We start from the raw sequence: 24,277 nt of genomic DNA on the forward strand, positions 1-24,277 counted from the left end.
GTGATGACGTAGATACTCATTGAGGAATGAATAGTGGGGGAGGTGGCTCAGTAGGTGAAGCCCCTGCTGGACAGTATGGGGACCAGCCTTTAAATCCTGAGGACAGAAATAAGTGCTGGTGTACAGTCCAGTGTGCAGGAGGCAGAGACAAGAGATCCCTGGAGCAAGCTGGCTAGCCAGACTAGCTAATGTGGCGAGCTCCTGGTTCAGCAAGAGATGGTTCCATAATGGATGAGATGGACAGCAGTGGGCCAGAAGCTCCCAGTGTCACTCTTGGGCCTCCGTATACATGTGCTCACATGTAAGTTATATCACACACACACGCACACACACACACACACACACGGCATTTAAGAAAGGGTAAGTTCCATCAAGAAGAACGAAAACAGAAGAGGGACTTTGCTAGCTTGGTATCTAAAATGTTCACACCGTGCCAGATTATTTCTAATGTTGTTTGTGTGCATCCAGTGATTTAAGTGCCAGGTTTTGGGATTACGAGTCTTGGATTTATGCGTTTCGGCTATACGCTAGCTTTGTGCCATTGGACGTCACTTTCCTCCTGTGTCAAATGCAGATAGTTGTAGACTGACGTCATTAGGACGCGTGAAAATTGAACAAAGTAATGAATGTCAAACGTTTGAAAAGGATTGGCATTGGGTAGCTTCCTGTGTTAGAGGAAATATTGATTATCCATTTGCTGTGTAACAAAACACCAATACCATGGTCACTGTAAAATAACCAAGCAGTTTGGGCCGGATCGGGCGATTCCTCCGCTTGCATGGACAGAGATGACTCACGTGGCTGAGGTTCACCTTCCGTGTTGACCGGGGTCTCCCTAGAATACGGTGTTCTCTTTCGTGTCTGTGGAGTTGGGGTAGGTTGTCAGCTCTCTTGCGTGTCCTGTGCAGTTAGCTGGGTGTGGTCCAGCAAGCCCAGGATAGCAAGCAGGGAGGGCTCCCCAAGACTGGCGGTTTGCTAGGAGGACCGGGAGCAACAGCGTGTGGCTGTAGCTGTGTACGTGATAGCAAAGGGATAAGACAGCGTCGGTGATGGGGAAAGGCATGGGAATGAAGTCCAGGGAGACCAGACATGGGCTTCCGAATGTCCTTTCCACAGAAGGAAATCAGGTGTTCATCATAAAACAGAGAGTATAAAAACAGCTCAGTGCAGTCAAACAACACTCTTAATCAAAATTCGACTGTTTTAACTCTTGCACAAACCTCTTAAGGTGTGTCCTGAGAATTCTCCTGGTCTCGTAGTCTTCCAGTCACATCAGGTCATAGCTGTTCCAGATTCAGATGGGCAGAAAAGTGAGCCACTCTGGGAACACTGCAGGAATGAGCCCCCCCTCCAGTTCTCCACTTATAGTGCCGTTTTTCTTAGAACAACTATCTTAAAATACAGATGTAATTATTGGTGTCTATGTCTATAATTATAAATTTGCAGAATTTGCATGTCTGTTTTCTGTGAATTCAAAATTGGAGATTGGATTTTTTGTTATTTCAAAAGATTTGGCTTAAGGAAACTAGAGGAAAATATGATTGGGCAGAAATTGTATTCTGTTTTCCTAAATTTAATTAAAAGCAATCTTGGTAAATATGAAATGACCCCTTGTTCACTACTTATTTTTTTTTCTGACCATGCTTTCTTCCACATGTTAAATGTTAATTTCCAATTACAACAAGTCACGTTAACATTGTATTCTGTTCTCCTTTAAGAGCATGTCTGTCTTGGACATGATTAAAGAGTTTAGGAGGAATTGGCGTGCTCTCTGTTCCTCTGAAAGAACGACTTTATGTGGTCCAGACTCCATGCTCCTGGCGCTGCAGCTTTCCATGGCCGAGAACAACAAGCAGGTTAGCAGACTATATTTAGTTCAACTTTTAAAACCTGAATTTTACTCGCTGCCTGTTTTAAAAAGCTTGAGCTTAAGCACGTCACTTTTTGCAGTATTTGCCCTCCTGTAATAGGCTGTTCCAGAAATGCTTCTGCTTATCCGTGTCAAATACTGCAGTGTATGCATCTGAAATGATTTATTAAATTATTTCATGTGTATAATTTGAACATGGGATGTATATATTTGATATTTAATGAAGAAGTCATAAAGATTACATTTGCAACTCTTATGCATATATTATATATATATATTCCTATTTAATATTGTTCCCTTTTTTTTCCTAAAAGAAACTCTAGAGGAGCTCATATAATTTTATTCAATATATTTTATGTCTAGTCTTAGCACTGTTGTGTGAGTTATGTATTCTTAATCAGTTTATGGCTGAAATAAAAATAGGATGCTTATGGTCTTACACCAACGGATAGTGTGTAAGTTACCTTATTTTCCTGCCACTGTGACAAACAGCTGAGGAAGGAGACGGAGACATGAACTTACCGTGGCTCATGGTTTTTCAGGTCCTAATTCAGGCACTTGTCCTTGACCTGTTACTTCACGGTACATGGTCTGGAATAGCATCCTGACAGTGAGACCCTGTGGCAGCCGCTCCTCAACTTGTGATGGGCAGGAGGCAGAGAGAAAGGGACCTTGGATGGAGTCTAGCCTTCAAATTGTGCCCCCAGTGACTTGCTTCCTCCATCTTGGCCCCGTCTCCTAAAGTTTCTAGCATCTTCCAAAGTAGTGTCCCATATTGGAAGCCAGGTGTTCAGTGCATAAATCTATGGGAAACATTTCCTCTTCAAATTCTAACAGTCTTGCCCTTGTATGGAGAGTTGCAAGTTTTCCCTATTTCAACCAGTAAGTATATAGATAATTTCAACACTGACATGCCAAGGTGGATGAGGTGAAATCCGAAAACTTCTTCCCTAGATTAAGAGCATCAGGCAGTCAAAGACTTTTGAGAGCGGGACCATCAATTTTCTTCAGAGGCGAGCTTCTGCATAGCTTGTTCTATACCAAGTGGCTCTCCCTGAACACATGCACACTCAAACAATACTAAATGGATTTATTAGGCTGTGTATACATGTGTGTGTTATCTTTGGGTTTCTATTGCTGCAATGAAACACCATGGTCAAAAAGCAAGTTGGGGAGGAAAGGGATTATTTGGCTTATATTTCTATATTGTTACTGATTATTGAAGGAAGTCAGGGCAGGATCCTGGAAGCAGGAGCTGATGCAGAGGCCATGGAGGGTGCTGCTTAGTGACTTGCTTCCCCTGGCTTGCTCAGCCTGCGTTCTTATGGAACCTAAGACCAGCAGCCCAGGTGTGGAATTACCCACAATTGGCTGGGCCCTCTCCCATCAGTCACTAAGGAAGGAAATGCCTGTCAACTGGATCTTAGGGAGACATTTTCTCTACTGAGGTTCCCTCAGATAACTGTAGTTTGTGTGTCAAGTTGACAGTCAACTAGCCAGCACTTATGTACATGAAACAATAATAAAGATGAGATCATGAATTTGGGGGTGCACTGGAGGAGTTAGGGCAGGAATAATGTACATGTAGTATTTATATATGACATTCTTAAAAAGAGGTGTAATTCTAACACTTCTCATTTCATTCTTGTGAAATATGACCCATGTCCATAAGAGAACTAAAGAACTGGACAGTTTGAACTTGCTCCATACATTGGTCAGCTGGCTGTTCTCATAGCAAGCAAAACATTGTCTGAATCATAGAATATTATGTCTTGATTGGCACCTAATGAAAAACTAATGTCAGGAATGCATTTTTATTTCGCTTTAAAACAGTTTTTTTTTACAGTCTTGGTATGAACCCTTTTAATCTAGTAATAGACAAGATCATGAGCTTACATAATTTTACTTCAACTATCTCTAGTCAACAGAATGAGAATAAGTTGTATGTTTACTTTAGTGAGGAAAACTTATGTTTTTCTAAGTATAAAGGATTGTCATACTAGTAATAATTTTAGAAATTTCTGAGAAAAAAAATTTAGTGTTGAAATTCACTGAATTTGTTTTATATTACTTAAAGTGTATTTACGATTATAACCTTAAGGGAGTAGGAAGTATTAAAATATCTCATTTTTGATGTGGTGCTGGGAAGTTATCTTATGTTTGGGTTGTGGTAAACCTTGAGAGTTAATGGTAGGGGTCATTGGGTAGTTAGCTTCATATATTACAGTTGACTTAAATATTTGTGATATGGCAGGCCTCTATTTTAAGACAATAGGGCTAATTTATCGTCTCAGTATGAGTAAATAAACAATTAAGTTTTATTTTTTATTTTTTTAAACATTTATTTATTTATTATGTATACAATATTCTGTCTGTGTGTCTGCCTGCAGGCCAGAAGAGGGCACCAGACCCCATTACTGATGGTTGTGAGCCACCATGTGGTTGCTGGGAATTGAACTCAGGACCTTTGGAAGAGCAGGCAATGCTCTTAACCTCTGAGCCATCTCTCCAGCCCAACAATTAAGTTTTAAAAGGCATTTTAATCATGTTTTAAATCTGGATCTCAAATAAATAATAAAAGATAAATAAATAATAAAAGATAGAGATTTTTAATAATTCAAGTATATATAAGAATGTATGTTTTGAATGTATTGATTGCTCTGAATTATTCTTGATTAAGTAAGATTTAGTCCCAGACAACAACAGTCGCTAACTATGTCGTTACTATCCACCTTTGAAAGGAACTAGAGTAAGTCATAGTGTGAGCAGAAGCTGGGAGAAACTTCACCGTGGAAGCCCACACATGTTACATTTCACAGACCCACATATGGATACCCAAACATATTTGTTATTCATGCTGAAAATGAGAAGTCAGAACTTTTTAATGAGTCAAGACTGGTGTTTTTGGGAGGCGCCATTGCTAATATCTTGCATATTATGTGGAGAAAATGCATTGAATATAGAGCAAGCCTTTTGCCTGTCCACTGAAGATGTATCACATGGCTGCCCAGGGAGACACCTCAAGGAAAGCGGTGCAGGAGGTGACTGTTGACCTGCACCTGTAGGAGGGCTGTTGGGTCAGGGTGGTCAGATCACTGTCTTTGGATTTCTTTCATATACATCAAACAGAAGCCAAACCGTAACAGAATAAATTTGCATCTGAGTGCTCATAGAAGCATAACTTCATTTTCAGTACTTAGTTATTATAATTTAGTGTGTTTAGGGCCAGGGAAAAAACAAAAATCTTTCCAGACCCTGAGTTTTGCGCCGATCCCTTTCTTTCTCTGTAATAACAAAACATAGGTCATAACAATGGTGACCTGAACACTATGGCTGAGTTTTAAAGCCAGCACTTGGAATATATGCTGTTGTGTGGGATTCCTCATGGCACTGGGGATATAGACAAGAGATTGAAACACTTTAACTCAGCGCAGTTGCTTGTGCACCCATCCTTTTACTGTGGGTAAAAGATGCAGTGGAGTTTGAAGGTCGAACCATGGATTATGCACTTATAAAATTTTTATTTTATTTTTTGTTTTGTTTTGTCTTTCAAGACAGGATTTCTTCTGTGCTCCTCTGCAACTTGCTCTGTAGACTAGGCTAACTTCGAACCCAGAGCTTCTGCTGTCTCCGCCTTCCAAGTGTCGGGACTATAGGTGTGCTTCACCATGCCCGACCCCATTCACCATATTTTTTTTATTTGCAGACTTGCCTGCTGTATATATTTTATCAACTTCTCAAAACTTTATGCTTACTATAAACACATGCTATTTGTATTTCTCTTATCAGTTATAAGCCACTGCATAAATACGTCTAAGTATTAAGCACTCAAATTTGTCATTTTCTTCCTTCCTTCCTTTCTTTCTTTCTTTCTTTCTTTCTTTCTTTCTTTCTTTTTTCTTTCTGCATCTCCTTCAGCACAGTGGAGAATTTACAGTCTCTCTCAGTGACGTCTTACTGACATGGAAATACTTCTTACATGAAAAACTGAGCTTGCCCACTGAGAGCATGAAAGCGGTTGACCACTATGAAGACATTAAGAAAGCATACGATGATTTCTTGAAGAATAGTAATATGCTAGATCTGATTGATGTCTATAAGAAATGTAGCAACTTGGCCTCCAGCTGTGAGAATACCATGATATCCTCTGTAAGTATTTTAAAAAGAATTCTACTCTAATCAAATTAAAGTTCAGCTCTATTACATTTATTTTACAGTATAGAGTTACTAGTTTAAAAAATATGGTGGAGGGCAGAGGCTGTATTCTTTGTTTTCAGTAGTAATGTACTGGGTAGAAGCAAAAGGTAGAATAAGTTGATTTTTTTTTTTTTTTTTACTTTTTAAAGCCTATTAAAAATGGAAAGATACCTGAAGGCTAGTTTTTACTTGAAAGAAATATTTTTGGTAAGTTTTGTTGGTCTTGTGATATTGTTATTTAATATAAGAAAAATCTTGTTAATGTATAAAAATTTGACAAAGAAATTAAGTTCCAAATGTCAGGTTTCTATCGAATTAGATTAAAAATTGCCTGTCTACAACTTTTTCTTCCTTGTTGAATGTACATTTATTTATTTGGTGTGTATTGTATAAAGTGATTGTTTTAATATCTTTTTTTTAGACAGACATGTGTATATCACTTAGATAATAGAATGATATAATGTCTATGAGGTAATAGGCTTCATTGTGTGAGCATATTTATTTTTAATCGAGTATAAGTTTAGAAGCTATAGTGTTCCTTAGCTTCGTTTGTATTAGAATTGATTGACAGTTTTATAATCTGTTTGTCTATGTGCAGGTTTTATTTTTTGAGTGTTGAAAGTACTTTAATATTTTCTGTGTGCAAATAAAGAAGTAAAGGTTGATAATGGCAGAGTAATTATAGCTGGACTTAGGAACTATTCACTGTATCTCATATGATAATTGGGAATAGTATTTAAGTTTATTGTAATAGAAATCTATACTATAAAAATGTACTTAAAGAAAGTAGTTCGTTTCATTCCCCTATAAATGGCCAGAGGTAGCTGTTGAGGTTCCAACCGGCTGTGTTCCTTGTAGGAGGCGGTAGGGCTGGAGGATGGCGCTCTTCTTTTAAGGAAAACAACTCTGTTATTCACTCTCATTGCTTACAGCTTGGTTGAAGGGCTGTGGTCTTTATTCAGAGTAGAAGGTGCCAAGGTGACAGCCACCATTCTTTAAGCAAGAATGGACATTGGGCAGCTTGTGGCCTTTTCTCAATTCGTGCATTCTACTGACTTCTGCCTTGTTATAGCTTCTTCAAACGCACATCTTTGGTGTCTACATGCAACACCTTGGAAGATGACTTTGTAGATTTTCCTGCTTATAAGGCTGATTTTTGACTAGCTCTCCATAGGTAACGTATAGAGCTAGTCATATTAAGCACTGAGCTGTAGAAATGACAATGGTGGCATGTCTGATACCTTGGTCACGTTATCCCCCCCTTGCTTTCTCCTCCTTGGGTTCTCTCCCTCTGGTCCACGTTGTGTGGAGACCTGTAACGGTTCTTTGCAGGCTAGCTATTTGGGAGATTGTCTGCAAATGTTAATGTGTCTCTGGAGGACACCAAAAATCAGCCAAAGCTGCCAAGAGGTAGCTCGTGAAGAAAACTCTGGAATTCTAAAGCTGTCTCTGATATTTAGGTTTTCTCCAAGGAACTTTCCCCTAACAACAAAATTATACAGCAAAACATACTTTGGGTTGACTTTTTTTTATTTTTAACCAAAGTGTGTTAAATGTAACCCTAATTAATTTGTATTGTGTCTTTAAAGTTAGGTATCAGAATACTCCAAATGGTCCTGATTTTCATGCTCTTGAATCTTCATGGCCTTCATAAAGTTACTTTGTTTCTTATTTGTTGGAGCTTAAGTAATGCAGAGATTATTGGGAATTAAGATAAAGATGAGGTAGTTCTGGGAAGGTGGTAACTTGAACCTTTACTCCCTAGTTTATTTCCTCTCCATCCGGGAGCACAGAAGGCTTTGGATTCTAGCTGGAATATCAAGGAGAGAGAGCTGGGACAGATTGGGTTTTTCATGACGTTAAAGTATGTGGACCGCCATATCAGAGGCTATGACCAGCTGAAGTGTAGCTCTCAGAAGAACTTAGGCCCAGAGTTCTGTGGATCCTCTGGGCAAGATCAACAGTTGCTATCTGTGGGTGGGCAGGGTGTCCCAAAAGAAGACATTTGCTGGCGGTATCTTGTGAGTGACGTCAGCAAGGGCCAGCACAAGCTTGCGCACGCCCCAACTGTCGAGGCTGCCCGGAAGGCACTAACGTTGAACTCAGGGTCCAAGAGCTCTTTTATCCTGATGAGGCCACGCTTAAGACAACACGGGACTCCCGAGGAAGCTACCCTTAGCTGTGGCCAGAGACCGGCGGGCGCACTGAACCTTTGTGAACGGAGTGCGGGAAGTGGACTCCTGATGTCTTCATGCCTTTCCCAGGGCACCCGCACCCACGCGGCCAAAGTCAACGCCGCAGCCGCAGCCGCCTCTCGGAAACGGAAGCCGATTTCCAGAGCTTCCAAGCGGCCCTGTGGGCGGTTAAGGCCCTGCCAGGATCTCTCTGCTCCCGCGGAAGAAGCTTCTGTGTCAGCTCCCTCGACCCAGCGTCCTCGGCAGAAGCAACAGTCTCTTGCAGCCATGTCTGAGAGCTCAACATTTCCCAAGGTTTTCCACAAAACCCGCAGCAGGAGACGAGACCCGAGGAAGCTGGCAGCCGCCATGGAGCGGGTGAGGCAGTGGGAAATTCGCCTGCTTCAGAACCTCGAGGAGGCCTCGCAGCACCACCTCACCGTCGAAACCGAGAATAAGAGACCTGTTCAGTTCAGTGCAGAAGATCCGCCAGGGGCCAGCTCCCATCTCCACGCAGGGCACGGACTTTTGCCATTCTGGACACATGTCCACTAAATTCGAAGCTGGCAATACTCTTATAAATGATTGTACCACTCACTTTATCCAAAACACTTGTTCTTTATTGTAAAACTGTTAAGCACCCTAACCTGCCGGCGCCATCCTTCCTCTCCTCTTTCCCTCAGCCCCTCTTCAGGGGTAGGGGCAGGGGTGCCGGCTCTTCTCTGAGATGCTAGAGTAGACCCAGAAAACACCGTGACTGGGAGACACTGAAAACTTTGTTGGAAGAACAACGTCCACTAGATGCCAAGGGCATATATGGTCTGGGACGTTCCAGGGGCAGGAGAGATTTATTTTTAAACTTCAGGTACAGCAGAAAGTTCTCCCTCCAGCTCCTATCAGTTTAGAGGCATGTTTTGAAGGGTTACCAACATTGGGACACCCAGGAAATCCACCACCAATGGGCATGAGGCTGGCTGACAGCTGCAGTTACTGGGCTAGCACAGCATTTCCGCGGCTCCAGTCGTGTCTGTGGTGGGAACTCACTGTGTAAGATGCCTCAGCATTTGGAACCTTTCTGAACTTCCTCCTGTGTGAACGACTGTTCAGGTTATAAAAATGATAGAAGTCTTTTAACTTGTCAAATAAAACATAAAAATATAAAGACACAAAAACTTACTACGTAACGACATAAAGGCAAATACTTCCAAGTAATTCCTTCTAATTTGTATGAAAAATAAACTGTTTTCTTGACAACTCAGAGAAAAATATGAGGAAAGATTTCGCAATACAGAAGACTTATTGACACAAAAATTAATATCCTAACAAACAGTGAATTTTAACATGTGAGAGTTAGAGCTGCAGGTCCTGCCACGAAGATGCTAATAGTCCCAGAAGGGAAAACACCTGAAGGTGTAACTAAATAAAGACGTATATGTCATAGGAAATAGTACCGTTAACTGAAGAGAAATCTAAGTTCTAGGCTATATTAATGAGAAAAGATACATCGATATGAGCTGATAAAATTCCTGTATTCTTAAATATTATAAATTTATTTAGTTATAAGTTATTATTGAATTATAATTTAGATATGTTTGTTATGAGCAAAAGATTAAATAGAATGTTCCTTCCCAACCATAGCAATTATTTTTATCATTCATTTAAAAGGGTTTGTGAGAATATGCAAAATTATGCAGAGGAAAATGTTCTGCTTATTTATGATTATCCACAAATGTCAAGCAATACTTTGTCCTGGAGCCTCCGTGACACTCACTGTGCAGAATCTTATATAACATACGGTTCTGATTCCTGTGACCTCCATTATACCATGTATTGTTTACAGAGCCAGCTGCGGGACTTTCTGTCTGGCACCCAGTGCGCAGTACACGATGAGAGTAGTCCTCAGGTACCTGCATCCCCAGTGAAGCACAGCCGGGAAGATGAGCAGGTACCGGTTCATTCAGTCGGTTACCAGGATGTGACTCCCTCAGATCATCCGTCTGTTGGTTCACTGCGGTTATCCTTGTTTTGTTTTTTGTTTTTCTTTTTTCCACATTTTAAAGTTGTTTAAATAAAGCTGAATCCGCAAAGGATAATACATTGGGACTCGCGAAGGTCATCTTAGTTTGCATCTTCACAGTCTGGTCCAAGGCAGCCAACCGGCACTGAGCGAGTACAGGCACAGCCTAAGTGCCAGAGAGGTGGTTATGTTTCAGATTGTCAGGTTGATGGTTTTTAACTTTCTATTAATTAAAATTCACATCTGCTGTTTTAGATGGTTGATTCTTGAGAGGACATGCTCCGTAACTGATAATGTTCTTGTGGCAGGGTGTATTGTGCATGCCACTCCAACTAATGAGGTTTATCTGCCCGTAGCTGAGTATTATACTACGTACCTGTCGCCTCAGCCAACCATGAGCTGGGTTTATGAAAGTTTCTATGTTTAATAGAATCACCATGGTGAGAGTTTAAGAATGTTGGCAAAATCAGTAAAATTTTGTTGAATGTGTTTTTGAAATCTACTTTCATGGCCATCTAGTCCAGTAAGGTTACCACATTTGATGAGTTTCCCTGGTAAGTTGTCAGGAAGCGGTGCTGAGACCCTCGCTGCTTCGCTAAGGCTTGCTCGCCTCCTGGATTTAACAGTGCACTTGGTTTTCCTCCAGTGCTTCCTTTTTCCTGTCTTGTTTAGGGTTACCCAGGCCCTGTGCCGTGTGTATGCCTGGAACTCTTGTGTGAATGAAGGATAAGCACGTGTCTGGTTTCTCTGATTTCCTAAAGTAGTTACGTGTCTCTGTGGACTCTTTTAGTCTCAAGGATTCCCTAATTTTATTTTTTTCCTTTGTCTACTTAATGCTCTACTGTCCCTAAATTTGTTGTGTCTCTGATTAAAAGCTGTAAGTTAATATTTAGTGTTACTATTTTATAAAAAATACTTTGTGACTGATATGAAGTATTTCGTTTTGTGTTACCCTAGGAAACAGAAATTCAGGCTGTCCTGAACTGGCAGATCTCTCTAGTATAAAAATTAGTTCCCACTTTGCTGTCATCACCAAACACCTGTGCGAAGGTCCTCTGCTTTGCAGCAGCAATCCTGTCTCCCAGCAACCATTTACCTAATGGGTTCTTTTAATACATGCCGTGATGATCCTTGCCTGAATCAACTGTTGCTTTTTTTTCCCAGCATTTGTAGAACCCTGAGTTTTTTTTTTTTTTTATTTGTAATATCTTCATTAGTCACCTTCAATGACCAGAGCTTTATCCTGTATCCATATGGTCTCAGGAAGGGCTGGGATTTCACTGTATCCATAGGGTCTCAGGAAGGGCTGGCACTTCACTGTTTCCATATGGTCTCAGGAAGGGCTGGGACTTCACTGTATCCATAGGGTTTATTTAGGAAACACTGAGAGTGACTTGAGGTGTAGCTAAGTGGTAGAACAGTGCTTAACCTGTAACTGGACTCCATCCCAAGCCCATGTGAACAAGTGTGGCGCACATACGCACTCACACAAAATAAAAAATGGCGGTTTCTTTCTTGAGTTATATTTTCTTGCCTCGCTATGTTCTACTTATTAAGTATATACTTTCTATAATCATGATGTTTCAGGGGAGACATAGGCAGTCAGCAATAGCAGGCAGCTTTCAACCATCTTTTAGGGTGACAGAGAGAGAGCTTCTATAAAGTCTGATGAAGGCTTCATTTAACACTGTGGACAGGCCAATGTTCCACACTAAGCTTAAGGTTTCAGACTGCCCCTGACTTTCAGGAAGTGGATAAAAATGGCAAAACCACCAGTCTGAAGACGACAGTATGGGAAGGACCCACTGTCCTGAGCCGGCACGCCATCTCTGACACTCCTAAAGCCAGTTTCAGGGAGTCAGGCCCTAATCTGCTCTTAAGGGCGTTCTTTGCTGATGCAAGAAGGGGGAAGAAGGCACAAAAGTGAATATGCCCACATCCCAAGGAATTTGTGTCAAGTGAGCAAGAGAGTCTCAGGATGAGCAGGAAGGGGAGGCTCTCCTGCACATCAGTCAACTTTGGAAACATTGTTAGGAATGCACGTGTCCTCTGCCACAGCGGCGAAGGGTTCTGTGTGCTAAACAGACTACTTTTGATAGAACTTGATGTTAAAAATACTTTTGCATACTGTTCAGACTCCAAAAGCCACACAGTTCACACTGGCACCGCCAGACCCCTCAGCTGGCTGTGCCTTCTCAGTTTCCACACGTCCGTGATCTGCAGAGCTGGTTCCATCCCTGCTGGCATCATCTTCCCTCTCTCGAGGGTGCTTTGTCTCCTTTCTAGGACCCTTTAGGCTCATGCCTAACTGATACGGCATTTTTAGAAGTCTGCATACTTAAAATTCTAACGTGACTTTGGGGGGGGGCATATATACCTTGGAGAGGTGTGTTCTGATTGTCAAGTACATTTCTTAACGGCACATCAGAATCTTCTCATGGAACTGTAAGATCACTTTAAGAATACTCTTTATTTTCTTATTTTATTTTACTCTTATTTTCCCCCTAAGGTGTTAAACTGTTGCTTAAACTGACCATTAAGCAAATAAAAAATGTATCAGTGTATTAGTTCTAGTCCAGTCATTTGCTGTTATTCACAAGCATTTATGTCTTAGCAAGGAAAGATTTTAATGAGGAAATCAGGTAAATTTTTTGTGGTTGTTAAAAACCTTGATTTCAGATTAAGGCTGGATATTTGCATCTTAGTAGGATTTGCAGGAGAGTGGAATGAGCGCGAAGCAGTCACGAGTTAATAAAGTTGTCCAGCTCGCAGAAACTGCAGGTACTTTGTAGTGTGGATAGAATCCGGTATTAACCAAATAGATCAGTTCTCAATTTTTGGTGCTGTGCTAAAGCCTTCGTCTTGGGATTCCTTCAGTTTGCGTCCCTGCTTCTGGATGTCGTAATTGCATTTATGGACTGCTTTTCCAAGGAGCCTTTTAAATACTAACTTGCACATACAAGAGCACAGAAACCATAACTGCCATGTTATCTGACCATAATGAGAGGGAGGCAGGTCCAGCTGCAGCCAGAGTTTCAAGAAGCCCTTCCTCTGTGAGGACTCCAAGATACTTTCCCCAGTGTTTGCCCAGCGGCCTGGATCAGAGAAGCAGGATCTGCGAGCCTTAAAGAGCAAGTAGTAGGTGTGGGTGCTTAAAGGTTGGCTTTATATATATATATATGTATATATATATATATATATGGCTATATATATATATAATCTTCCTCCCCATCCCTACTTTTTCTTTCCAATTATATCTGTGTGTGTGTGTGCACGCACGTGCGCGCACACATGTATTTAAGTCCACTGAGTCCACATAGTGCCGCCTCTATGAGCACGGTGTAGGAGCATCCACTGGGCATGGGCAGCCCTGTAAGGGCTGCATCCCTGAGAATGACTCTTCCCAAGCCCTCAGGTGTCGCCAGTAGCTACTCAGCTGGGGTGGAACTTGCATGGGAGTAGCTTCTGCGTGCAGCTTCTGCTCCTGATGAAGGCTGCCCTTCTTTATTGTGGTAGGACTCTTGTCAGTCAGGCGGGCAGCTTTAGGAGGGACACACGAGGTGTGTGTGTGTGGGGGGGGAGGTCCAGCTAGCCAGGGGAGCTGAGGCAGCCCTGTGAGCAGGGCATTACCATCCCTCCCCCTTACCTCCCTCTCAGGGTTAATCTTTGGGTGCTGTTTTCTTTTTCTTTTGATGTTTTTCTTCCTTTTTTTTTTTTTGTTGTTGTTTGTTTTTGAAAAGGGCCTACTATGTAGCCCTGGCTAGCCTTGAAAGTCGTGTGAGCCAAGCTTGCCTCGAATTTAGAGATCTACTTGATGACTAAATCTAAGTGCTGGGATTAAAAGCCTGTGCTACTGCCTGACCCTAATTTTGTTAACATTTTATCTAAAGTCTATAATTTCAGTAAGCTTACCTATCCTATGAAGTTTTTTTTTCCCTTTATTTTTTGTTTTTGTGAGGCTTGGTCTCACTGTAGCTCAGGCTGTCCAGGAATTCATTATGTAGTCCAGGCTGCCCTGAAATGCCCAGTAATTCTCCTGCCTCAGCTTCCCAAATGCTGGGAGTTAGAGTTGAGCCACCATGTTGGTTGGACACTGATTAAGGTGTTTTTTCTTTTTATTAATTATGAGTGCTTCTTAAGTCCAAAAATTTATTTTATATTTGCATATTTAAGTAAACCAAAGCTTATCTTTAAATTTTCTTTTAAAATGTACATTAATTTAGGATCTGCTTACTTACTATTGACCTGAAGAGTCTTCGTAATGATTTTGTTTTTTATCTATTCAATTTTCGCTTACAGTTCAACATTTTTAATGTGGGAAGACAGAACAGATACAAATTAGTTAAAATAATTTTTATTCATTCTCTGGCAATTTTATATATGCTCTCTTAATTACTGTTCTATTGCTGTGAAAGACGTTCTATGGTAAAGATAACTTATGGAGACTAAACAGTTTTCCGTTGCAGAGGGTTCGTCCATTACCATCATGGCAGGGAGCATGGCGCTCAGCAGCCATGGCCCAGAGTAGTAGCTGGGGGCTTATGTGTTGAGACAACCACCAGGAGGCAGAGAGACAGCTAAATGGCAATAGTATGAGCTTTGGAAACCTCAAGCCCTGTGCCCTCCCCTCCCCACCAGTGACATACCTCTGCTAACACATAATCCTTCCAAAACATATCTACCAACCAGGGGCCAAGTATTCAAATATATGAGCCTGGGCTGGGGTGGGCTTCTCATCCAAACCCCCAGAAATGCACATGATGCATTTTTAAAATATTCATTCCTGCTCCCCTCTCTTAACCTCCTTTCTTAACTTATCCCCCTCCTAATTTCATGCATTTAAAAAATAACCTATTGAGATTAGTTATGGCCGCTTGCCTGGTCATTGGTATATGGTTATTTACCAGGGCTCGTCTGACTCCAGCGGCTGGTACCTGCCGACAATTCCTCAGCTGGGGCGGGAGTCGTCTGTGTCCCCCTCGTCACGGTACTGGAGTGCTGGGTGGTGCAGGTCCTGTGGAGATAACCACCGTTCCTGTTAGTGCGCGTGCTCCGAAGATGGCTTCACACTCTTGCCTTCTTCTCAGGCGACAGCCTTCTGCTGGTAGCCTGCATAGCACTTTCTGGAGCTAGGAAACCTAGCAAGTGGGTCGGTTCTGATTTGATTACTCCATGCCCTGCAACCAAAGCATGCTGTGTCTTCAGCAGCAGGCTCCGTTTATCTACTTCTGGTAGGCAACCAGAAACAGTGGTGGTAGCCTGTAAGTTTTGGGAGGTTGGGCCAACAGTCCACAGGGGGCCATTCCACCTTTTACACTGGGCTAAGAAAATTGAAAGAAAATACTTTCTTAGAGTTTGGAGGGCAAATGTATCTGAATTTCCGGTGTTCCTGAAGTACTTAAGACTTGAGCTCAGCCTGAAAATCTGTTATCTGCGGGAAAGATTGCAGGCGGACTATGTGAGAGCGAGAACTAGAAACAAACAAGCCCAGAGCTGTGGGAGGTAGTCATAGTTGAAGGGAGAGGAACACAAAGACAGTCCATAAAAGGAGTTTGGTTTCTCTGAGATCTAGTTGTTCTTTCTTTCTCCCCACTCCCCCGAATGTGCTTTGGCTGTCAAATCTAAGTTCTCTGCCCCACTCTAGGATTTAAAGATTTTCTCCTATGTTTTGTTCTAAAGGTTGCCTTACTATATTGTACATTTAAGTCTGTGGTCCATTTTGAGTTAGTTTCCATAAAAGGTGTGAGCTTTTGGTTGAGGTTCATTTGTCTTCGTGTGGATGTTGGAGATCTGTTGTCCCAGTCCCAGTGATGGCACTGGATTTTGTGTTTCTGTTGCCGTGGCTTTGTCCATCTGCTTCTGGATTCTCTTCAGGTCCCCCCGGGTGGTGTATATGTCTTTTTGGAATACACTTCCCTGTCTTGCTTACTATAGCTTTGTAGTAATTCTTAAGATTTTTTCCATATATTTAATGTTTCCATATAACTTATGTATTTCTTAATAAATCTGTTAATGCTCCCAAAGGTCAATGTCAACACTAAGTGTCAATGTTTTCTAAACATTTGTTTTATTCATTTTGATCTTTAGTTATTAGATAATGTCAGTTGCTCTCTGGTAGTTCTCAAGACTTAAGTATTTCGTTCGAGCTGTGTGTCTGGTGTTGGGATATAGACTTGGGGTCCAGGGATCAGACGGCTCCCTCTCTAAGGTTCTGGAAACTTTATCTTCAGCCGTTATTTCCTGGCAGGCATATGCAGATGAATAAGATGAAACCTCAGCAGAAAGGCCTCTATGAACTATCTTTTATATCATGTTGAAGAACAATTTTCCATTAATCATTGTTAATATTTTCTTGTTATTAAGTTCATTACTGTAAGAAAATTCAAGTTATCTAACTTGGCTATTCTTTTTGCCTAAAAATGAGATGCAGAATTGCGATTACAGATTCTGTGTATTCTTCCTGAATATAGAACAGAGGTTTAGAACAGCTGAAATAAAGAAAATAACGGAATACTTTACTGTACAGGTACGGATACTGGTGAAGAAAATTTTCTTTTCCTATTTGGGCCTGCTAGTGAATTCAAAGAATGACTTGGCTCTGGCTCAGGTTCTCAACATCCCTGATCGAGGACTGGGGAGAGAGGCCTTCACCACCTTGAAGCATGCTGCTCGAGAGAAACAGCTGTCCATGTTTTTGGTATGGATGCTTACACTTTCAGGACTGTTTATAACTCCTTGAGCAGTGACCTTTAATGTAGATTTCTTGTAATTATAATGAAACAATTTTAAATAGTTAATTTATATTTTACCTCTGCATTTGAAAATCCATTGCTTTTTTTTTTTTATCTTTTCCTGTGTCTTCCAAGTTTAGCAAAGGGGGATTTCTCTTTAGCAGTATTCTCTACATAATTATATATTATATGCTGTTAGCCCTAATAAATAACTATACAATATTTCTCTTCTTCCTTTTTCCTTTCTTTTCTTTGTGGTTTTTTACTATGTGGCCCAAGTTGCCCTCAGACTCTTAGTCCCCTGGCCTCTGTCTCACAAGTGGTGATACATGATAAATGTGTATCACCGTGCCTGGCTTTGATAAACTCTTCTTGAGTAAGTGTTTCCAATGGTAGAGTCTTCAGAGATTGGTTACACAATGCGTACACGCATATCAAGGGCCGTGGGAAGTCCTTCACTGAAGTAACGCCCTCATGTCTTACGAACAGCCTTGTTACTTCCTTTGTTGCTCTTCCTCAAACTATTGACCACAGAACTTCCCCACAAATTACTGATAGTCCATAATGTGCCTTTCTTAGGATAATTTGGAAGATACTGTTTGAGAACATGGTATCTTTTTGATGGAGATGTTCTTGGGGATAGCTATCAAATATGCATTTTTCTCAGTGTAAAGATAGGACTTTTACCTGCTTATCCTGGATGTAAAAACTTGCTGGAATCCAGTGATTATCCAGTATGAGTCTTGTTTCTCAGCAAAGGTGAAGTGAAGGTTTGGACCCATGTAAACCAGAGTCATTGGCATTGAAAGTGAATTCTTCTACGTGATGACTTCAATAGCCAATTAGCCATATAAGTGAATAGTAGTGATCTGCTCTTAAGGTATGACTGTTCCTTCATCCTTGCTCCAACATTGCCTTAGCATCTCAGCCTCACCCTGTCTATCTAGCACGAAGTCCACATGGCACTCATTCCTGTGATTATTTACTCCTCAGAATGTGACATGATCCATAAAACGTTCTTCAATGTAACCATATACCTAGGCTTTATTAGCTATATTGTAATTTAACTTCCATCTTCATTCACAGATGGCCACCTCGTTTATTAGAACACTAGAGCTTGGGGGGAAGGGATATGCCCCGTCCCCATCCGATCCTCTGCGGGCACATGTAAAAGGGCTATCTGACTTCATCAATTTCATTGACAAGTTGGATGAAATTCTTGGAGAAATAAGAAATCCAAGGTAATAATTTATAAATTATAAATGTTTGTTGTTAATCTGTCTTTAAAAGTTTACAGAATCAGAGGTAGGAATGAAGGGAATATGGAAATCACCAAACATCAGTATGAAGCCTAGGTAAAGAAACAAAATATCAAACTAAATAAATCATGGCTGCATAACCTTCCTCTCCAAATTTCTGCCTTGCTATGATACTATTTTTTTTGTGTGTGTGTGGAAGCCAAAAGTTGTGCTCAAACTAAATTTGTTTAGTGAAGATGATTATTATTTAACTCTATATATGGAAGAGACAAATTTTTCAGAACTGGAGGTGACCAAGTAATTTCTTTTTTTTCTTTCTTTTTTTTTTTTTAAAGTAATTTCTTTAAAGTGTTTATACTTAGCAGTAATGGAAACCAATACTAAGAATGAGGAGGGAAATTGGGTTTTTCTATTTTTTTTCTTTTTTTTTTTTTTTGTATTTTTAAAGACAGTGTTTCTCTGTGTAATAGTCCTGGCTGTCTTGGAACTTGCTTTGTAGACCAAGCTGGCCTCGAGCTCACAGAGATCCGCCTATCTCTGCCTCCTGAGTACTGGGCTTCAAAATGTGCACCACCACCGCTAGACTATTTTTTAGTTTTTTTTTCCATCTGCAAATCTTTTATCTAGTATTTGTTTATGTGATATTAGAGGTAAACATTCTTTTTAAATTTCATAGACTTCCATTTATAGTGCAGATATGTTAGCTGTTTGGTTTGTAGTAATTTTAGGGGGACTGGGCTAGACCTGTTAAAAATTGTGAATTGCTATTATTTTGATTGGTGCGCCACCATAGCATTGTTCAAATAAAGTAGCTGATATTTACTCAACATTTTTTTTTCATTGAACATTGTATTGAACTCTTTTGTGTAGATTATTACGTGATCAGTATAAGGTCTCACATGGTAGATAACATTACTATCCTTGGTTTAGAGATGAGGTGACCCAAGCATTGGGATCAGTCTATTTACCCTGGATGGCATAGTCAGTTAGCAGCAGAGCTTGGCCTTGGATTAGTCCAGTCAGTCACGGATAGACATTTCCAGCAGGCTTTCTTTGACCCCAGCCAGCTCCCGAATCAAGCCATGGAGACTTTTTATCAGTCCCCCTAGCTCGTACAACTTAAATTAATCAGTTTCTCTTCATCCACGCTTCGCCTCAGGGATTTTTATATTTTTTTCATTTTGTATGCTGTACTCTGTGTCTGTCTTTCTGGCAGCTGCCTGGCTGGCTGGCCCCAAGCATCTCCATCATTCTCTCTCTCTTCTCTCTCTCTTCTCTCCTCTTCTCTTCTCTTCTCTTCTCTTCTCTTCTCTTCTCTTCTCTTCTCTTCTCTTCTCTTCTCTCTCTCTCTCTCTCTCTCTCTCTCTCTCTCTCTCTCTCTCTCACACACCTAGATTCCTCCTCCAACTTATTCTCTCTGCCTGCCAGCCCCTCCTATCCCTCTACTGCCTCGCTATTGGCCATTCAGCTTTTTATTAAACCAATCAGGTGCCTTAGGCAGTCAACACATCTTTATGTAATTAAACAAAGGCAACAATCTTTACTTAAATAAACAAATGTAACCCACCTTTACATAGTTAAATATTTCTCAGCAGACTTTCTTTTATGTCATCCTGAGAAACATCTTCCCAAGAATCAAATTCCATATTTCTTTTTTTTTTTTTTTTTTTTTTTTTTTACTTAATGTATGTGTAAGCCTGTGTGGATGAAATGAATCACATTTGTGTCATGACATGGGAATAGAGGCCAGGGGACAACCGACAAGAGTTGGTCCTCCAACATGTGGGTCCCAGGGATTGAACTCTGTAGTGATATTTCTTTCGCTTTTTAATAAATAAAGCTTGCCTGAAGATCAGAGAGTAGAACATCCACTCTGGTCAGCCCCACACACCTGTAATCCTAGTAGCCGCATGTTCACCATAGAAGCTGGGTGGTGGTGGTGCACACCTTTAATCCCAGCCCTAGAGAGGATATAAAACAGGAGGAGGCAGTTCTCAGCTCAGTCTCATTTTGAGATTCCTGGAGGCAGGGTCGCCATTTTCGGTCTGAGGTAGAAGTAAGAGCCAGTGACTGGCTGCTTTGCTTTTATATTCTGGTTGAACCCCAATATCTGGGTTTTTATTATTTGTGCTACAGAACTCAGGTTGTCCAGCTTGGCAGCAAACATGTGTACCCACTGAGCCAACCTCAAATTCCATGCTTTAAAGGATTTTGTTCTGAATCGCATTGTATCTCATATGGGTATCTATAATATAAGAGCAGGAATGCGGATGTGAGCATTTGTATTCAGAACCAAGAGTAAAAAGGAAGTGAGGCCATAGTGTCAAACCTCAAGAGCTGCCCCAGTGAACCACCTCCTCAGAGAGGTTTGCAGCTTTCCCAAAAAGCTCCACCAGGTGGGAACCAAGTGTTCAAATGTGAACCTAAGAGATATTTCACTTTCAAATCCCCTACTTTTTTCTTTTGATTTGTTTCCTATTTATTATTCATCAATTAGTTATCAAGCTTGACAAATTTTGTGTTAATATTGGTTTCTCTACCAAATCATCCCTTGCCCTTGAAGACAGAGTTTCTGTCACCGTTTACCTATTACCTTGGCCGACTAGGCGTGCCTCAGAGTGGTCGCAGGCACCTTCATCAGTACCTCGCGGGTTTTCCTTGCCCCCGCCCTGTCCTCTGGACCTCATGGCTCTGTTTTCCATTGGTGAGCTCTTCTCGCTCAGACAGTTTTATTTTTAAAGCCAACACGTGGACGAGGGCGTGACTCAGCAGACGAGGGCGCCTGCTGTGAATACCTGATGACCAAGTTCTGTGCCTGCACCTGAGTAGGAGAGAGTCGATTCCTGGAAGGTGTTCTCGAAGTGCTGAGTGCTGCTGCCCCTCCCGTAACAAGAAAAGAAGAAGAAAATAAAAGCCAACGGGGAGCAAACACATTTTTTTCTCACGTTTGGCTTTTATGGTCTTACCATATTTTGTCATTCTATGATTGTTAGTCATGTTTAACTTCAGCTGGGTGTGGTGACTCACACCCGTTTCAAGCACTTAGGAGGCTGAGACAAGAAAATTGCTTGAGTTCAAGCCAGGGCTCCAGTGTGAGATCTTCCCTCAAGATGAAAAAAAAAAGCAAGAGGAATTTAACATTTGTATTTGCTTTCTAGGAGTTTCTGGTTAGAGTTTTGTTTGGGCCTGTATTCTTGGAAGGTATGGTGATTCCAACCGTCCTTTCCTTTTTAAATGAGGCTCTGTAAAGCCAATAAGCAGCCTTGTGTACTGGGCTTAATTACAGCACTGAGGTCAGTTGGCCCTTTTGTTAGGGACTGAACTCTGCAGACCTCAGTCAGATAACTGCATCATCTCTTGTGTCTTTCCAAATTACCCACAAGTCCATGCTTTAATCCCCGCCAGCCTAAACTCTGCCCTGTGATGGACGGGCTTGTTGACACCGAGCTGGAGTGCGCAGCGTTGTCCCCTGTATGTTCGGGCCTTGCTGGCCCTGGCCCTGGGTCCTGGCTCGCACTGCCTTCCATACATGGTGGAAGAGGCCTGCTAGCTTGACTGCTGAGAATGAGAGAGGGGACCTAGAGTATAAGCACATGTCCAGTTTTCTACACCCACCTTGGTTGGAAACAGCCCTGCGATGGGGTCTTCAGTTTCTGAGGATCCTTCCTACCAGGTGTCCTGTATTCCCTCCTCACAGTGACTTGCATTTACCTTTGTTTCTGTCTGGGGAGTTAGTGCTTGTCTACCTGCTCTGTCTTTACTTTGACGGAATTTCTCTGCTATTACCAGTTTTTTTCTTTCCTGTGTGGATTAAAAAAAAATCTGCTTTGCTCTTTTTTGACTTGAGTAAAGTTTGGGAAGAAAGTTAGGACAAATGCATACATTCAGTTCAATGAATCTGTTAAAATTTCGGCAGACTATATGGTTGGGGAAACTGACTAAATGGTTGGAAATGGAATTGTTTATAGGCACCCAATATGAGAGAGTATATTTCGTCAGCTTAGCAGCCTTTTATTTGAGGTGTTCAGTTTGGTCATAACAAATACTCTATCTTCTGAGGAAGGCACTAAGGAAGTCGGCATCTAAATAGTATCTTCAAGTGGGAGCTTAAGGAGTCCACTTTAACAATCTGGTCTTTTTCTTTTTAGCAGCAAGTATATGTTAATTTTGTAATTCAAAATAGTAAAACTATTAAAAGCTAAAACACACCCTGTTTATGAGATGCGTGAGAGACAGTGGGTGTACCTAGGCTGTCCTCGTCTCTGGGAGCTTGTGATAAGGTGTAGAAAGATGCCTGGAGAAGTCTTACAGTTGAGCTTAATCTAAAGGGTGAACTTGCAGTGAGCCAGATGTGGAGGTGTAGATAACCTACCAGACTTCTGCCCCATTGGTCCTTTTGTCTTTAATTTTATACTTTTTCTTGACTTCTTTAGCCATAGTCTATAAAGACAGTAAGACAAACCCAGAAAACTGTGTTTTCTGTCCAGTTCTCCATCCTTTTGCTCAGATTCATGAGAATTTAGTTTTCTTTTTGTCTCCTTCTGTCCTTCCTATCTTGGCATGCGTGTCTTCCTGGCAGTAAACGTCATAAGAGCCTACTGTCGTCACTAATGTGCTGGCCGTAGTAAACGTCATAAGAGCCTACTGTCCTCACTAATGTGCTGGCCGTAGTAAACGTCATAAGAGCCTACTGTCCTCACTAATGTGCTGGCCGTAGCTGTTGATGCAGAGCTGAGGATAATTTGCTTGTTTACTCTCGAGCGGCTCTCACTGCCCTCTCTGCTGCTCTGCTCCTCTGTGGCCGTGCATCCTTACCATCTGGAATGTTTCCACTCCTCATATTTGACCGCTTCTTAGAACTTCTGTGATGTCATCTCTCATCTTCTACCTCTCTAACTTCATACGTGGAAATTCTTACGAATCTCTTCCTTGGGGAAACCCAACCAGTGCCGAGTGAGTTCCCAGGACTTCAAATTTAATGTATGCCAAAAATTAATATTCATCTTTCTCTGAGAAACTGCGTGCCACCCGAGTGGATTCACCCTTTCCCCTCCAGTGACCCAAGTCTTATGTCTTTTAAGTCCTTTTCCCTGTCGCGGTCTTAGCTTACTCTTTTTTTTTTTTTTTTTTTTTTTAACATTTTCACATCTTCTCTTGTCTTGTTCCTGTAACTGCTACCTTATTTCTAGTTTTCGCTGTCCTTTTCTTTTTCACCTGAATTGTTCATTCTGCTCCTTGAGCCTGCATTGCTCTATCCTGTTGGTTTCTTGATGCTGGTGTGGTCTTCTCAAAATAGCCTTTGATAGTATCATGATTAAAGACCTTCAACGGTTCTATGCTGGGTACAGGATAAAGCCCTGGAGTTCAACGGTTCCATGCTGGGTACAGGATAAAGCCCCGGAGTCGTGGCTGATGTGCTCAGTTGTGTATAGTTTACCTTCCACCTTTCACTCCTGCTTCTTTATCCTCTTTGTTTCTTTACTTCACAACTTAAGAGATAAAGATGTATATTCTCTTGCACCTGGGGAGAAGTTTGTGCTTATCTTATAAAGGAGGCATTATAATAAACATTGGGTCTAAGGAATATAATGAAAATAGTTGGATAGGAAAGAAGGGGAAAAATGGAAAAATCCAAATTGTCGCTCAGTATCCTTTGCCAGGTCTTCAGGAGGCCTTCTTAGCCAAGCTGGCTGCATTTCTGCACTTTGCCAGTAGGTGCCACCATAAAACGCATGCCACACCTTTACCTGAGAAGTGTCTCGGAAGCTTCAGCTTTTCCAAAGTAGATTCTATTGTTATAAGAATTTCACATTGCTGTACTTAGGCTTACTACACAGCTTTTTAATGCATACCTGTGTTGTATATGGACTAAATATATGGCTACAAATATTAATTTGGCTGGAAATTACTTGTCTCGTGTATTGTTCATTATTTTTTTGAAAAGACTTCAGAAGTATTTTGATACTATTTATGTGTCTTAAATCATAATTTTAAGAATGTTAAAGCAAATAATTTTTAAATTCTTGAAT

At 41.2% G+C, this 24,277-nt stretch overlaps 2 protein-coding genes across 5 annotated transcripts in view; both read left to right on the top strand.

Annotated features, from left to right (window-relative positions):
* Positions 1-24,277, top strand: part of Parpbp (PARP1 binding protein) — a 40,901-nt gene that overhangs the window by 1,820 nt on the left and 14,804 nt on the right. For 2 of the 4 annotated variants that reach the window (XM_050145751.1, XM_050145754.1), the window contains exons 2-6: positions 1,719-1,856; positions 5,789-6,019; positions 10,082-10,186; positions 16,785-16,955; positions 18,076-18,230. In XM_050145751.1, the coding sequence (XP_050001708.1) occupies positions 1,722-1,856; positions 5,789-6,019; positions 10,082-10,186; positions 16,785-16,955; positions 18,076-18,230 (797 nt within the window). In that variant the 5' untranslated portion in view covers positions 1,719-1,721. Of the gene's footprint in view, positions 1-1,718; positions 1,857-5,788; positions 6,020-10,081; positions 10,187-16,784; positions 16,956-18,075; positions 18,231-24,277 lie in introns of those variants that run through there. The other 2 variants (XM_050145753.1, XM_050145752.1) reach the window with 2 other exon arrangements.
* On the top strand, positions 6,840-9,596 carry LOC126503808 (coiled-coil domain-containing protein 201-like). The gene has a single exon (XM_050145758.1). It carries the CDS (start codon positions 7,921-7,923, stop codon positions 8,794-8,796), a length of 876 nt encoding a protein of 291 aa, XP_050001715.1. The 5' UTR covers positions 6,840-7,920; the 3' UTR covers positions 8,797-9,596.

Source organism: Alexandromys fortis, unplaced genomic scaffold (assembly GCF_014885135.2).
Source record: "Alexandromys fortis isolate MF-2015 unplaced genomic scaffold, M_Fortis_MF-2015_v1.1 scaffold_50, whole genome shotgun sequence".
NCBI lineage: Eukaryota > Metazoa > Chordata > Mammalia > Rodentia > Cricetidae > Alexandromys > Alexandromys fortis.